The sequence below is a fragment of the Nerophis lumbriciformis genome, linkage group LG09 (genome assembly GCF_033978685.3).
Source record: "Nerophis lumbriciformis linkage group LG09, RoL_Nlum_v2.1, whole genome shotgun sequence".
NCBI lineage: Eukaryota > Metazoa > Chordata > Actinopteri > Syngnathiformes > Syngnathidae > Nerophis > Nerophis lumbriciformis.
Genome location: NC_084556.2, coordinates 34050907 through 34069165, shown reverse-complemented (window position 1 = coordinate 34069165; position 18259 = coordinate 34050907). Strand labels below are relative to the sequence as shown.

Below are 18259 nucleotides of genomic sequence, written 5' to 3'. Positions count from 1 at the left end.
TATGCGCTGAGCCCTGCGGCTTATAAAATGGTGCGGCTAATTTATGGATTTTTCTTCGCGAATGGCCATTATGTTTTGTGTTCAATCGTTTTGATTAAACACAAACAGAGACACTGGAATAATGTGTTATAGTTTTTAATATTTATAAGTCCAAGCAATGTTTGTAAGTTTTACAATTTAACTAAAACAATTCATACTTACTACAACGGCCCATGTCTGTAGGAGTATTTTCATGCATATTTGTATGTGCTATCGTAATGAAGCTAGCGTCGTTAGCATTAGCTAATATGCTAACACGTTTTCCGGTGTCTGTCTTAGTATTATTAACTTACAATGGCATTATTTTTGTACTGCTTCATTTTCTCAAATTCCTCAGTGAATTAAAGTATTGAAGAATGTTGTTGTGGTTTGTCCATCTCTTTGAGATGTTTGTGAGTAAGGGCTATATTAATACATTTTGTATTGATTGAAATTCACCAAAACGTCACCGTGGAGTTATTGAGTCCGTTTAGCCGATTGGAGAGCTAGCTTCCGCAGCAAGTGGCTCCATGATGATGACTTCTGTTTTGTTTGATCACCGTTTTACTGCCATGTTGACACCATTTAGAAATAATTAAGATATGTAAATAAACATTTACAAAAAAATTCTGTGTAGTTAACTCATTTCATAACGTATATATCTGCGGCTTGTAGTCCAGTGGGGCTAATATATATATAAAAAAAATTTCTTCAAAAATGTTGTTTGTTTACCAATGCGCTCTAGTCCGAAAAAGTACAATAGGTGGATTATGCAGGATAATATTCTCTTTTTGAAGGGGAATCCCATGAGATAACCATGTGCTCCTCAGTACTACTGGCATTTAGTGGTTAGACTTACAGTAAAGGAAAGGTGAAAGTAGTTTGTGTATGGCAAAACAGCAACGTTCCTGTTAATGATGGTGGACTACAACCAACACATACAAACCATTCATCTTTTGGAAGCATCTGCTACAAAAACATTGAAGTGGTAAAAAAACAATTAGGCAAATTAATTACATTACATTACATTACACCAGTTAAATGTTTTCAACCCGCAGTAACGTCTTAATGTACCTAGTGGTGTAATGGGTTTGATTACTCGCCAGGATTGCCTCAGGTAGGGCTGCTAAGTCTCAGTAAAAAAAAAAAATGTAAATGACTACATGTGGCAACCTCTGACATAGAAAAAGTGAAATTGGAGAACATTACATTGTTATGATGAATGGTAAATAAAGGCAAAACAATCAGGAAACATACAAATAATAACCTAAAGACGGTTAAATTTATGCAGTCTTTTACCTGAAGATGAGATGAGTTTCCAGCTGATTAAAGGCTCTGGTTTTCCATCGGCTTGGCACATCAGGGTGACATTAGAGCCTTCATTTACCACAATGTCCCTTGGCAGATTGATGATTTTTGGAGGTACTGTGAGAGAAAATTACAAAATGTAATCAAGCATGATGCAGGTTTAAATCGTTTCAATACAAATTTAAAATCCAAAATTGAATGTTATTGTTTTACTCATTTGTGTATGTACACATTTACAAGATGCATACATCATGCTGATTTTCATCCATCCATCAATTCATCAGTCAATCCATCCATTTTGTATACCGGTACATCTTGCCACACTCCCAAAAAGTATTAATACTGTACAGAAAAATATCGAGGAAATTAGTTTTACAGTATGTGTGTGGCGGAGTATAGAGGAAAGACAATGTCACTTTTGTTCTTTTTAACTAACTTTTAACTTAAACCTCCATTATGTCCCCCATGCTTGAGGCAGATACTTCTGGGGTAGTGTGTAGGAAAAACAAAAAAGTAAGGTAAAATTAATCATCATAAAATGCTAAGTGAAGTAGGGGATAAATCATTATTGGCTGAATGCTTATTCCAAGCTGCTCTTCATCCCCTCCATCAGGAAAGTAGACTAAACATGGTTCCTCCTCCCAATAGGCCTCTCCTTGCCTACCTTGCAATGTCCCTTCCAGTGTGCAACACAATGACAAATAGGGAATTGTTCTCTTTTTGTTACTGCTTTTATTTAGTTATTGTTTTTATTCGTTTATTTCTCTGTTTTAAATGTCAGTCATGTGCTTGTTCAGTGTACGGTATGAGTAGGGATGAGTATCTTTCACATTTGAACTGATACAGTACCAATTCCCGGTACTTAGAATTGATATTAGTACTAAACAGGACAAATTGTCAGTGCTTTTGTTTGTGTTCATGTGTTAATAAATGTTAAAACTAAATAGTTTTTTTTATCTAACATTTTACACTCAGCTGCTAATACCTGTGCTGTCTAGTTTTTACATAATGTTTTCTTACACTTCTGAGTCTCATTTGCAAGTGTTATATAGTAGACTTTGCATGCAGTTTAAATTCTAAGACATTAGATGGCAGTAGTGTATAGGCTAGGGAGCAGTTTTACGCAACATTAAACATGTGAGAATGTTGCCACACTGTCTTTTAATAAAGCCAATAATATGTATATATATATATATATGTATATATGTTGTGTGTGTGTGTATATATATATATATATATATATATATATATATATATATATATATATATATATATATATATATGTATATATATGTATGTGTGTGTATATATATATATATATATATATATATAAATATATATATATATATATATATAAATATATATATATATATATATATATTTATATATATGTATATATGTGTATATATATATATATATATATATATATATATATATATATATATATATATATATATATATATATATATATATATGTTTATGTATGTGCGCGTGTGTTAAATTGTTGAATGCATTGTCAATCAATGTATCATACTTTATTAGGTAGTTATTTTGTTGACTTTGGTTCTTTATTGAAAATATATTACCTGGTTTTATGGCAAAACATTTTTTTCTTTAAAAAAAAAAAGATATATTCGTAATATACAGTCGTTTCTCGCCACATCACACTTCAAATATTATTGTTATAATAATTTTTTGCTAAAATTTATTCTACAATTTTTTTGGTCCTAAATTAAACATTTTCAGCATAAAAAGGGATATATAAATGAAAAAGATTAAGACTACAGTAGCAATGGCTACTAGATTAGATCAAACCAATCAGAGTGTGCTTTTAAGTATCTAATTGGCTATAATGGATTAAAAGAGTGTAATGGTATTATTTCATGTCTAGAGGGCTCTCGCAATGTTAAAAAACATTAAGAAGGTCATAAACATACATACGTACTACAGTTACGCTTCTCTTTTTTGTCTGGATATAAGATTGATATCACAGCAAGTATGCATTCATTCGGTTTGTCCTATGTACTGTGGTCAGTAATCTTTGCCATTAAGCTGAAAGTGTCATTCATTCATTGGTTGAACCCTAGAAAGTGCTAAAACTGTAAGTATTATACTTATTACCAGGGCTGGGTATCGGTACTCATCAACCCAATACCAAGTAGTATCGAAACTGCGTCTTTTAAAAAAATACCTGCAATCGGTTCTTTTTGTACCCAGATCAAGAAAAAAAATACTGTTTCTATGGTTTTTCTCACAGCCAATCACTGCAAGCGTTCTTCGATTCAATGCGCCATGTGATTGGTCCACCACCGCAACAACAATAGTTTGTATGAAGCAGTGCAGAATTGGCCGGTCATCATTCCGAGATACCGGCAGCAAAACGGTCAAAGGTATGGTTGTACACGCCTGTGGTGCCGGGTACAAATAAATGCAGATTATTTCGAGGAAAACGGGGAATACTAGCAATATGATTAAACACCTCATTAAGGGTGGAGAACTGTACTGTGTTTAAAAAGCCGGCTTCTACAACATCAGCATCGTCGTCGTCATCTCAACAGGACACTGCTCGACCGTCGATAACTTCGGGTAATATATAGATGGTTACTATGTTAACAGTACTCATCCTTTGTGTGTTAAAATATGTATTGTCAAGTAAATCGTTTTGGGCATGTCGTAGGCATGTGAGCTAACGCTAGCTTAATAAGTGTAGCAAAAGCATTGTGTAAGTAGACAGCCTATCGAAGGGTTCTTTCTGATTAGGGACAGACAGACAACTTTAAACACACATATGCGGATCTGAATACACACACTCAGATTGATATACAGACACACAAATTAGTACACATGCATGCAAATTGGATTATTCACGCATAGGTTGAAATACACATTTGCAAATAATTTTGCTACAATAATACTTCTATAGTATTCCTTTACATAATCATGTTTATTAACTTTAAGGAATTCACTGTGTATGACAGGGTGCTAGAGCACATTCCTGACACCTAGTGACCAGTAGGTGTACACACACTACTGTATATACATATTATCTATTTTCTTTTTAAAAAATGCCATAGATTCGACTGGGAAACATTTACTTAATAAAATTCTATAATAGAACTCCTTAGTCTAAGACAGCCCTTTTACTCTGTTAGACCACTAATGGTAACATAAGCTTACCAGAGATGTGCTTGTTATATGTTAGGGTTTGAACAATATAACAAAATCCGTTGCAAACAGCCCCTTTAAGAAATTTATAAACAAATGATAATGTTTTTTAGACCATCGTTGGTGGAAAAATGATGATAAAGGTATCTCTGTTTATGCAAATGACCTCATCACATTTAAGTAAGAATGCTGCAATTCATGTTTATAATATTGAGATAAAAAAAACAACAAGTTTAATATCTGAAGCTCCTTTACCTTGGACGAGGACATGTATTATGGTGGTTGTTGGTCGACTGCTGGTTTGGACCGCACAAACATACTGCCCCTCATCCGTCATGTCCACGTTTTCAATCTTGATGGTAAACTCTTCTTGATTAAGTGTCACCAAACTCACCCTTGGATCCACGGACCATTTTTCATCTCCGGCATATAGTATACTTGACCGATTTAGCCATGCTGTATGTGTGACAATGTCCCCCTGTGCACACCTATGGAGGAAGAACAAATATAATTCAAGTCAGAGCTTTAAAAAGCAATTTTGATAGAGCAGAATAGCAAGTAGTAGTGGCTTTAGTATTGCCTAAGGACACTTTTATTAATTAAGTGTTTTTAACTGTTTGGGCAAGAAATGAACCAAAGATAGCAGATTAATCAGTGGGGTCAGTTGCTGTGGCTTTTCGTCGAAATTGACATATTGTCCCTGCAAGTCTATTTTAAAACCACAGCACACATGTACAGAGACTGAAACTGCAGCCTGTTCCACACTCCAAATCAAAGCCTAAACTATTGCACCTTATTTCTGCTTTGCTGGTCAGTGTGAAAACACAGGCTGAGAGGCCCAAAGACAATCCCTAAATTTGCTGGCTTTGGCGCTAGTATCAGTGATGTAGTCAAACAGCTTTCCCGCCTTACAGCGAAGACAAGTTGAACACCTAGAATTACCTTTCCCTTTTGTAGCAAGTATTGTACTGAACACGTCACACCAGGGGCCTGTAACACTGATCAGGATTGATGCTTATCCAGGATATGTTTGAGGATTTTGTCGCGATACTCCTACGACGTTGCCTAACATTTTAGCAGGATAAGCGGTAGAAAATGGATGGATGGATGGATGTTACCATGGTAACTGGAACACCAGAGCGCATGCTACATTTAAGGAAATAAGATGAGAGTTCATAACAGTCCCGCCACCCTGACTAATATGAGATTAGACCCTATTATACCCACGCCCACAGCCAATTTGTAGACAAGACATATAGACAATAGTTTACGTTGTAAGTATTTCTGTTATTTCGCATAACCATTAACAATTCAGTTTGTTCCTATTAAGAAAAGTGAAATCAGTCTCCCATTTGTCATCAAATCCTCAGACTTAGTTCAATGTCGACGTCATTTAAGCATGTTTTAAAAAATAACAATTACTGTTGTCAAACAATTACATTTTTATTCAAATTGTCTTTTTAATTACCGTATTTTTTGGACTAGAAGTCGCAGTTTTTCTCATAGTTTGGCCGGGGGTGCGACTTATACTCAGGAGTGACTTATGTGTGAAATTATTAACACATTACCGTAAAATATCAAATAATATTATTCAGCTCATTCACGTAAGAGACTAGACGTATAAGATTTCATGGGGTTTAGCAATTAGGAGTGACAGATTGTTTGGTAAACGTACAGCATGTTCTATATGTTATAGTTATTTGAATGACTCTTACCATGATATGTTACTTTAACATACCAGGCACGTTCTCAGTTGGTTATTTATGCCTCATATAACGTACACTTATTCAGCCTGTTGTTCACTATTCTTTATTTATTTTAAATTGCCTTTCAAATGTATATTCTTGGTGTTGGGTTTTATCAAATAAATTTCCCCAAAAAATGCGACTTATACTCCAGTGCGACTTATATATGTTTTTTTCCTTCTTTATTATTAATTTTCGGCAGGTGCGACTTATACTCCGGTGCGACTTATACTCCGAAAAATACGGTAATATGAATAATCACAATAAATTAAGTGCATAATTTAAATTAACTTTAAGAAAGACCCAGATGTTTTGACACAAATGCAACTATACTGTCAGAGTGTGATACAGACACATATTTTAAATGTTTTTTCAAAACTTGGTAACAGTTTTATCTAAAGTACCATCAGTATGTAGATATTACATATAATATGTAAATATTACATCCATCCATCCATTTTCTACCTCTTATTCCCTTTGGGGTCGCGGGGGGCGCTGGAGCCTATCTCAGCTACAATCGGGCGAAAGGCGGTGTACACCCTGGACAAGTCGCCACCTCATCGCAGGGCCAACACAGATAGACAGACAACATTCACACTCACATCCACACACTAGGGCCAATTTAGTGTTGCCAATCAACTTATCCCCAGGTGCATGTCTTTGGAAGTGGGAGGAAGCCGGAGTACCCGGAGGGAACCCACGCAGTCACAGGGAGAACATGCAAACTCCACACAGAAAGATCCCGAGCCCGGGATTGAACCCAAGACTACTCAGGACCTTCGTATTGTGAGGCAGATGCACTAACCCCTCTGCCACCGTGAAGCCCTAAATATTACATAAATATGTAAATATTACATATATGTTATATTTTATATTGCTACTATGGGACATTTTTAGTCTACTTTATACCTGCATTATCCTTGCCACCCTTACCCTTTCCATCCTTTGTAACTGAGCTATTGTGTGGAACAATTTCCCTTGTGGATCAATAAAGTTTGTCTTAGTCTAAGTATAATCAGGGTGTATTGTGAAATAAAATTATCCAGTGAGCCCCACAGTCAGTCTCCTCACTCATCATTGATTTATGCATTGACCTGATCACTGATCGTTAAACAACCTGCTCAGCCTCTCAGGTAACGAGCCGCTGTAAAGATAAAGGAGCATGTACAGTCAAAACAAATTGCAGGATAAATCTGCGTTTTTACAGATTTAATGCGATAATGTGTTATTTTACTTTTATAACAACCACGCACACATACACACTTAAAGCATCATACTCATATGATACCACTTAGTGATTTTAATATTATTTTAGCATTGTATTGTTACAGTATTTGCTAGTATTTACTTTCACTTGACAAAATCCAGCTTGCAAAAGAAAGAATGAAACAAAACACCATTAAAATATATATTCAGACAGTAAGTAGTGGATTTTCAAACTGTTGCTGTGTATCTACAATAAGAATCTGTGAATAATGTACATTACAGTTTGGAATAGCCTTTACTAAAAGTGATATTGCTTTTGGATGCACTTTTGGTGCAAGGTGAAAGGATGGATCCACTTGCAAACCAAAAGTAAATGCAAGGAATGAAAGATGACATCAACCAATAGCAGCATTACAGGCAATATGGTTGCTGAGGATAGGAGGAAGGTTTAGTAAACACTGCCCTCATGTGAAGAAGCAAATCATGCCCTTGAAAAGGCCCCAGGCCTGTATCTTCCACTTGGCTGCTCTTGGATGTTATAACCATCTACATTGACAAAAAAATTTTTTGGGAATTGGACACATTATTTGTTGTGCACACCACTTGTATTTTATTTTATTGAACGTTGTTTGCTATATTTGTACAGTATTTATTGGATTATGCATTTAATATTTGCATTTCAAGTTCTAAGAGTTCAACACATATGTAATAAATTGTCATAGTCAATATTGGTCCCTACTCAGATTTTAGGTTTTGTGGGTTAATTTTAGGCTCTATGTTTTAATACATTGTCACAATTAAAAATATACTGTACATATATACTGTATAATTTAACAGTCACACATGTGCGGCTGCATGGCATTGCAAAGCGGGTGTGTTCAGATCTTTTTTCATACAAAAGGCGCACCGGATTATAAGGCGTATTAAAGGGGTCATATTATGATTTTTTTTCTAAATGTAAAACACTTCCTTGTGGTCTACATAACATGTAATGGTGGTTATTTGGTCAAAATGTTGCATGGATTATGTTTTACAGATCATCTTCAGGCTGCTTTCTGACCGTCGCTTCAGGATGCGCCGTTTTGTGGGCGGTCTTATTTACGTACTTCTCCCCGTCCCCTTTGTAGTAGCGGTGTAGCGTGCAAGGACGGGTGTTGAAGAAGTGTCAAAAGACGGAGCTAACTGTTTTAATGACATTCAGACTTTACTTAAATCAATAACGGAGCAGCATCTCCTCATCCGTGGCTCACTAGTGTAACAACGCCGGAAATGTGTCCCGTGAAAACCGTCCGACCGGAACTCTCTAATAATTAAAGTTCCGTGGGTGAATTATGTTAACCAGGGGCGCCGCTAGGGATTTTGGGCCCCATGAAAATAATCTTTACAGGGCCCCCAACAGTGTCATTATTTTTTCTGTATTATAATTTCATCATCATTAGGGGCCTCTCTGGGCCCCCCTCCATCATGGGCCCCTAGAATCCGTCTCCTTTACCCCCCCTTTTCGGCGCCCCTGATGTTAACCCACTACACTGGTAGTTTTTAGGACTTCCATAGCGAGATATAAGTTAGAACTTTATTCTATTTTACAGTTGCGATCAAAACTTTACATACACTTGTAAAGTACATAATGTCATGGCTGTCTTGAGTTTCCAATAATTTCTTGTGATAGAGTGATTGGAGCACATACTTGTTTGTCACAAAAAACATTCATGAAGTTTGGTTCTTTTATGAATTTATTATGGGTCTTCTGAAAATGTGACCAAATCTGCTGGGTCAAAAGTATACATACAGCAATGTTAATATTTGGTTACATGTCCCTTGGCAAGTTTCACTTCAAAAAGGCGCTTTTGGTAGCCATCCACAAGCTTCTGGCAAGCTTCTGGTTGAATTTTTGACCACTCCTCTTGACAAAATGGGTGCAGTTCAGCTAAATGTGTTGGTTTTCTGACATGGACTTGTTTCTTTAGCATTGTCCACAAGTTTAAGTCAGGACTTTGGGAAAGCCATTCTAAAAGCTTAATTCAACCTGATTTAGCCATTCCTTTACCACTTTTGACGTGTGTTTGGGGTCATTGTCCTGTTGGTACACCCAACTGCGCCCAAGACCCAACCTCCATGCTGATGATTTTAGGTTGTCCTGAAGAATTTGGAGGTAATCTTCCTTTTTCATTGTCCCATTTACTCTCTGTAAAGCACCAGTTCCATTGGCAGCAAAACAGGCCCAGAGCATAATACTACCACCACCATGCTTGACGGTAGGCCTGGTGTTCCTGGGATTAAAGGCCTCACCTTTTCTCCTCCAAACATATTGCTGGGTATTATGGCCAAACAGCTAAATTTTTGTTTCATCTGACATCACATGGACAAAGATAAGACCTTCTGGAGAAAAGTTCTGTGGTCAGATAAAACAAAAAATTAGCTGTTTGGCCACAATACCCACCAATATTTAACCCAGAGGGTCTTTCTGAGATTCCTGCTCAAAAATAAATTGCCCAAAATGAATAAAGTATTTTTTTTCAGTGAGAAATGCTGTTATTGTTTGTATGTGAGTGTAATGTGTTGAATAGCTGAATATATTTAACTTCATCTACATGCTTAGAAAAAAAATGGTAAATAAATAAACAAATGTATGGCTGTGGCGCGAGGAGGTGAGCTCTCTACCACCTGAGTTACAATGTAAAACACAATGAAAATGTGTAAGGCATATGTGGAACAAAAAAAATCATACCACAGTGGCTGTCTGCCAAGAATGGGACGACTAAAACGATACATTGTTTTCAACGCCCTTTTGTTGGTGGGTAGTGATTTGTGAGTAAACCAAATCATGCACATATTTTAGACACTGTACTGTATAGGTGACATGTGCATAGTGTAGCAATAACTAATTACCCTGTGCATTATTGTCTTACTTTAAATACAAATGTGGATTGGGAAATGTGTTTTTTAATCATGACTGCATATACTGTCAAACACCCTCCCCACACTTTTTTATTTATCCTTAATTTATGCAGGTTTGTTCCATTGAGATCAAAGGTCTATTTTGCAATGTAGACCTGGCCAAGAAGGCATCAGCAGTTTCATTTACATTTATATAAAACATTTACACAAAGAGACGGTAGCCTGCAAAGATTTTACTAGAACTTTAAACTCACTCAGTGTAACAAGGGCTTAAAGTCTAAATTGAAACTGTAATGAGTTCCAAGCATTAAGGGCTGAAAAGGTACATTGTAGGTACAGCAAATTGCAGAGAATCCATAGATTTAAGTTTGTGACTCCTACATTGCATTGAGATGGCAACTAAGAACTTTTGATACCCTGAATTGTTTTATGAATAAAAACATACTGGAGCCTACAAAAGAGACCAGTTTACTGTAGAGTTAAGGGACCATCATACTAAGTAACCAGAACTCCAAGACAATAAATGTAAGCATTCATGTCATCCGCATAGAAAGGGAAAGTTGATCAGAAGATTATTGGTTGAAATAGTGAACAATAATGGGCTAAACACCGCCTTGTGGGAAAACTTATTTTATATTACCTGCAAGACATCAGAGGAAGAGCCCTCTGGTAATTAGCTAACATCTCGTTGTGAGAAAAAAAAACAATAGCTGAAATTCACTTGACTTAAGTAGCACAATCAACGATGTCAAATGCTTTTGAGGAATTGATTAAAAAGGGTCCGACATCACTGCGATGAGGTGGCGACTTGTCCAGGGTGTACCCCGCCTTCCGCCCGATTGTAGCTGAGATAGGCTCCAGTGCCCCCCGCGACCCCAAAGGGAATAAGCGGTAGAAAATGGATGGATGGATGGATGGGTCCGACATCATTGTTTTTTTTGTCAAGTGCTTAAATTGCATATATTATTTTAGTAAGACATTTGTGGCAGCAGTAACAGTACTGTGATTTTAGACAAAAAAACAGACTCAAATAGTGAAAGGATATAATTGTTATCCAGACATTATTCTATCTGTTTACTGACCATAACTATTCCAGCAGGTTTAGAAACTGGTTTATAATTACCGTGAAACCTCGATTTATGAACATTTCTTTTAGCGAAATTCTAGATTTACAGACTTTTAGATGTAAAATGCGAGAAACATGTCTCGGTGTACGAGTGCTTCATTCATTAATTCATTTTGTGTGCCGCTGGAAGCCTAAGGAACCTTTCTAATTTGCTGTTTTATTTTAAAGAGATTGTCCCCTTGTTTGATACATATATATATATATACATATATATATATATATATATATATATATATATATATATATATATATATATATATATATATATATACACACACACACCCGCTTGTACCCGTGATCTTGTCTTTTCGGTCATGACCCAAAGCTCATGACCATAGGTGAGGATGGGAACGTAGATCGACCGGTAAATCGAGAGCTTTGCCTTCCGGCTCAGCTCCTTCTTCACCACAACGGATCGATACAGCGTCCGCATTACTGAAGACGCCGCACCGATCCGCCTGTCGATCTCACGATCCACTCTTCCCTCACTCGTGAACAAGACTCCAAGGTACTTGAACTCCTCCACTTGGGGCAAGATCTCCTCCCCAACCCGGAGATGGCACTCCACCCTTTTCCGGCCGAGAACCATGGACTCGGACTTGGAGGTGCTGATTCTCATCCCAGTCGCTTCACACTCGGCTGCGAACCGATCCAGTGAGAGCTGCAGATCTTGGCCAGATGAAGCCATCAGGACCACATCATCTGCAAATAGCAGAGACCTAATCCTGCAGCCACCAAACCAGATCCCCTCAACGCCCTGACTGCGCCTAGAAATTCTGTCCATAAAGGTTATGAACAGAATCGGTGACAAAGGGCAGCCTTGGCGGAGTTCAACCCTCACTGGAAACGTGTCCGACTTACTGCCGGCAATGCGGACCAAGCTCTGACACTGATTATACAGGGAGCGGACCACCAGAATAAGACAGTCCGTTACCCCATACTCTCTGAGCACCCCCGGGGGTACACGGTCAAATGCCTTCTCCAAGTCCGCAAAGCCCCTTGAGGGTGCATGGGAGTTTGCCCAACTAGTCTATATATATATATATATATATATACACATCAGGGCTGTCAACATTAACACGTTAACGCATGTGATTCATAGATTTGAACAAATTATCGCGTTACCATAAATAAATCAAGATAAATCACAGTCTTTGTTTTGACCGCCAGAAGGCAGCGTGCATTGCACAGGCAGTGAGCACATCGGACGCCAGTGCGATGATAATTAGAGCAATGTGGTCTGTGCCCTTCAAAACAAACTCAGACGGAACTGTAGATAAAACTGAGGTAATGTTGACAGTGACAAACTTTATTATCATCGGCGCACATCAAGTTTAAAACAGCATCTTGAAGCGAAACATGTACGTGAGCATGAATGCTGCACGAACAGCAAACAGAGAACAACAAACTATGCTGGCTGAGTTTACCTGCGTTTACCACAGATACAATAAACAATGCCTTTTTGAAATGGCGGTCCTGCCTGTAAGTGTGCTCTGGTATTAAATATATTTACACATCATTGTACATGTGATATATCACTATACTAGTGCACAGATGTCTTATGCATAATTGCCAACGCTCCCGGATTTTCCGGGAGACTCCCGAAATTCAGCGCCTCTCCCGAAAACGTCCCGGGACACATTTTCTCCCGAAAATCTCCCGAAATTCTGGCGGACCTGGAGGCCACGCCCCCTCCAGCGAGGGTCTGCATGGAGCAATGTTGTTGTAATATATTGAGTTGGAGGCAAAAAACAGGCGAGGGGATGAAGTATGTCTCTTTACTGTAGACTTCAGAACAGACTCACACACTTGACGTCAGTTGCGCAACACCACGTAAATCGTTGGCCAACCAAAAAGTAACCCCAGTACGCTATAGCCAACATTCACCAGGAGATGGCAACAGACAAACATAGATCACTCTATTACATTCCAGTCTCTCCGTGTTTTCTCGCCATGGTAACATGTGATCCACATGCACTGTGCGCGGTCTCTGTCCCTCTTGATATATACATATATATATATATATATAAATAAATATATAATAATATATATATATATATATATATATATATATATATATATATATATATATATATATATATATATATATATATATATATATATATATATATATATTATTACATATTTATTTATATATATATATATATGTATATATCAAGAGGGACAGAGACCCTCTAACATGTGATCCACATGCACTGTGCGCGGTCTCTGTCCCTCTTGATATATACATATATGTATATATATATATATATATATATATATATATATATATATATATATATATATATATATATATATATATATATATATATATATATATAGCTTGAATTCACTGAAAGTGAAGTATTTTCTAACATGTGATCCACATGCACTGTGCGCGGTCTCTGTCCCTCTTGATATATACATATATATATATATATATATATAAATAAATATGTAATAATATATATATATATATATATATATATATATATATATATATATATATATATATATATATATATATATATATATATATATATATACATATATATATATATACATATCTTTTTTTTATTATTTATTTTTTATCATATATATATATATTTTTATTTTTATTTTACTACATATATATATATGTAGTTCGCATTGCTGGCAGTAAGTCGGACACGTTTCCGGTGAGGGTTGGACTCCGCCAAGGCTGCCCTTTGTCACCGATTCTGTTCATAACTTTTATGGACAGAATTTCTAGGCGCAGTCAAGGCGTTGAGGGGTTTCGGTTTGGTGGCTGCAGGATTAGGTCTCTGCTTTTTGCAGATGATGTGGTCCTGATGGCTTCATCTAACCAGGATCTTCATCTCTCACTGGATCGGTTCGCAGCTGAGTGTGAAGCGACTGGGATGAGAATCAGCACCTCCAAGTCCGAGTCCATGGTTCTCGCCCGGAAAAGGGTGGAGTGCCATCTCCGGGTTGGGGAGGAGATCTTGCCCCAAGTGGAGGAGTTCAAGTACCTCGGAGTCTTGTTCACGAGTGAGGGAAGAGTGGATTGTGAGATCGACAGGCGGATCGGTGCGGCGTCTTCAGTAATGCGGACGCTGTATCGATCCGTTGTGGTGAAGAAGGAGCTGAGCCGGAAGGCAAAGCTCTCAATTTACCGGTCGATCTACGTTCCCATCCTCACCTATGGTCATGAGCTTTGGGTTATGACCGAAAAGACAAGATCACGGGTACAAGCGGCCGAAATGAGTTTCCTCCGCCGGGTGGCGGGACTCTCCCTTAGAGATAGGGTGAGAAGCTCTGTCATCCGGGGGGAGCTCAAAGTAAAGCCGCTGCTCCTCCACATCGAGAAGAGCCAGATGAGGTGGTTCGGGCATCTGGTCAGGATGCCACCCGAGCGCCTCCCTAGGGAGGTGTTTAGGGCACGTCCGACCGGTAGGAGGCCACGAGGAAGACCCAGGACACGTTGGGAAGACTATGTCTCCCGGCTGGCCTGGGAACGCCTCGGGATCCCCCGGGAGGAGCTGGACGAAGTGGCTGGGGAGAGGGAAGTCTGGGCTTCCCTGCTTAGGCTGCTGCCCCCGCGACCCGACCTTAGATAAGCGGAAGAAGATGGATGGATGGATGGATGATATATATATGTATATATATTTTATCATATATATTTTTATATTTTTTTATTTTACTATATATATATATATATATATATATATATATATATATATATATATATATATATATATATACTAGATGTAAAAATACTCCTCCCATCTTAGCCACGCCCCCAAAAGGACGCCCACGCCCCCGCCCCACCCCGACCATGCCCCCGCCCCACCCCGACCACGCCCCCCCACCCCCCACCTCCCGAAATCGGAGGTCTCAAGGTTGGCAAGTATGGTCTTATGATAGTATAAAGTCACCTTATTGTGTATAAAAAAAAAAAAACACCCGGAAGTGACAACATTTTTCCATAGCTCTTCTAATAGAAGCGATGCAGATGACTCTCAAAAAATCTAAAAATAAAAGAAGTCTACTCTACATAACATTCAAACTTACACAAGCCATAAACACACGTTTAATATGTCTTTAAGTTCATTAATAATATTCTACACCATTTGTTAGATTAAATTCATCCTATGCCCACTACTCGTTATCACCGGCCAGGTTTCCTGAGAGAGTGAGACCTCTATTTCGCCCTGGCTATATATTATCCAGGGCTCGGATTAAACCACGACTGCTCTTGTGACGTGCCGTAATACCCTAAAAAATGATGCTTGTGTTGCTTTCATATGCATATTGAACTTTCTACTAGAGGTACGTATATAGATTTGTAATGTGTTTGTGTTAAAAAAAAAAAAAAAAAACTTGGTTCAAGGATTTCAGTGTAAGCACTTTTTGAAAATTTTGAGCCCATTTAAAATTACCGCAATAATAATGATACCCGCGATAATTTTGGTCACAATAACCGTGATAAGAAGTGAATTATATTTATACAGCCCTTTTCTCTAGTGACTCAAAGCGCTTTTACATAGTGAAACCCAATATCTAAGTTACATTTAAACCAGTGTGGGTGGCACTGGGAGCAGGTGGGTAAAGTGTCTTGCCCAAGGACACAACAGCAGTGACTAGGATGGCGGAAGCGGGGATCGAACCTGGAACCCTCAAGTTGCTGGCACAGCCACTCTACCAACCGAGCTATACCGCTTATATATATATATATATATATATATATATATATATATATATATATATATATATATATATATATATATATATATATATGTATATATATATATATATATATATATATATATATATATGTATGTATATATATATATATTCTTATATATATATATATATATATATATATATATATTCTTATTAGGGATGTACGATAATATTGGACTGCCGATATTATCGGCCGATAAATGCTTTAAAATTTAATATCGGAAATTATCGGTATCGGTTTCAAAATTATTGGTATCGGTTTCAAAAAGTACAATTGATTACTTTTTAAAACGGCGCTGTGTACACGGACGTAGGGAGAAGTACAGAGCGGCAATAAACCTTAAAGGCATTGCCTTTGCGTGCCGGCCCAGTCACATAATATCTACGGCTTTTCACACACACAAGTGAATGCAAGTCATACTTGGTCAACAGCCATACAGGTCACACTGAGGGTGGCCGTATAAACAACTTTAACACTGTTACAAATATGCGCCACACTGTGAACCCACACCAAACAAGAATGACAAACACATTTCGGGAGAACATTCGCACCGTAACACAACATAAACACAACATAACAAATACCCAGAACCCCTTGCAGCACTAACTCTTCCGGGACGCTACAATATACACCCCCCAATCCCCCTAACCCCTCACCTCAACCTCCTCATGCTCTCTCAGGGAGAGCAAGGCCCAAATTCCAAGCTGCTGTTTTGAGGCACGTTAAAAAAAAAATTATGCACTTTGTGACTTCAATAATAAATATGGCAGTGCCATGTTGGCATTTTTTTGTATAACTTGAGTTGATTTATTTTGGAAAACCTTGTTACATTGTTTAATGCATCCAGCGTGGCATCACAACAAAATTAGGTATAATAATGTGTTAATTCCACGACTGTATATATATCGGTATTGGTTGATATCGGAATCGGTAATTAAGAGTTGGACAATATCGAAATATCGGATATCGGCAAAAAAGCCATTATCGGACATCTCTAATTCTTATATATATATTATATATAAGAAATGTTCATACCGTGACATCCCTGTAATTGTAGCGTAATTGTTTCGTCGAATAAATCGATAGAAACACACTTTTTTTCTTACATTTTCAACTTTTTTTCTTACATTTTCAATTTAGGTCAGGCACATGCCCTCTAGACCGGCCAGGTAGGCCGGCGTAAGGGTACACTATGCCCAATTTTTTCAGATAAATATGTTTATATAAATGAGCTCTGGAGCCCACGCCTCAAAATAAAATGTTTGCCTTGGTGCCCTTCCAACTTGCTTTGGTGCCCTAAAATATGAGCGCTCATTTAAGGCAACACTTGCCTTGACCTTAAAAAGTTAAAATTCGAGGCCTGTATGCTGCATGATAGTGATGTTACGCTCATCAAGCACAAGAAGAGGCATACAGAGGCAGTAATCTTAAAGATGAAACATTTTATAAATTTAATTAAAAATGTAACCCAATATAACGAATTAATGGTAACACGCAATAATTTGACACCCCTAATGTTTTCAATCTTGTAATGAGGTGTCAGGACATCTTAGCCCTTTGACTTTTCTTTGGTAATCTTAGTGACGATTTAAGAAAGACAACTGTAGATTTACACAAGTTGGGAAAGTCGATCACAAAATTCTCCTGGTCTCCAGCACACATTTTTCTTTGCATGGCTCTGGGGGTGTTTGGGTCTTTTGTCACAGATAGAGCTAAATACCTAGCCCTGGGGGACACTAAATCACAGCCCCACACAGTCATCTGTGGGGTCTCACAGGGGTCAGTCTCATTCTATTGCAGTGCTGACACTCAGCTCTGTGTGAAGTTGGAATCATGATATAGTTGTGGACGTTTGAGAACTTTCTCAAACAGCTCCAAGACTGAAGCCAATATAATTGGCACCATATATCAGATATGTTCCTCCCCCATTAACTGCATTTACTGTATTTTTCTTGCTCCACCATCACCATCTCTTTCTTGGTTACAAATTTGAGGTTCAACTTTCTCCAGCTAGACAACAACAAAACTGAAGCAATCATAATTGGTATCCCACATCGACTCTGTTCC

At 37.7% G+C, this 18259-nt stretch overlaps 1 protein-coding gene across 5 annotated transcripts in view; it reads right to left on the bottom strand.

Annotated features, from left to right (window-relative positions):
- ntm (neurotrimin) overlaps nt 1–18259 on the bottom strand; it is a 492772-nt gene that overhangs the window by 83023 nt on the left and 391490 nt on the right. For all 5 annotated transcript variants that reach the window (XM_061961918.2, XM_061961917.2, XM_061961919.2 and 2 more), the window contains 2 exons: nt 4747–4979; nt 1318–1443 (listed from right to left, as the gene is read on the bottom strand). In XM_061961918.2, the coding sequence (XP_061817902.1) occupies nt 1318–1443; nt 4747–4979 (359 nt within the window). The remainder of the gene's footprint in view (nt 1–1317; nt 1444–4746; nt 4980–18259) is intronic.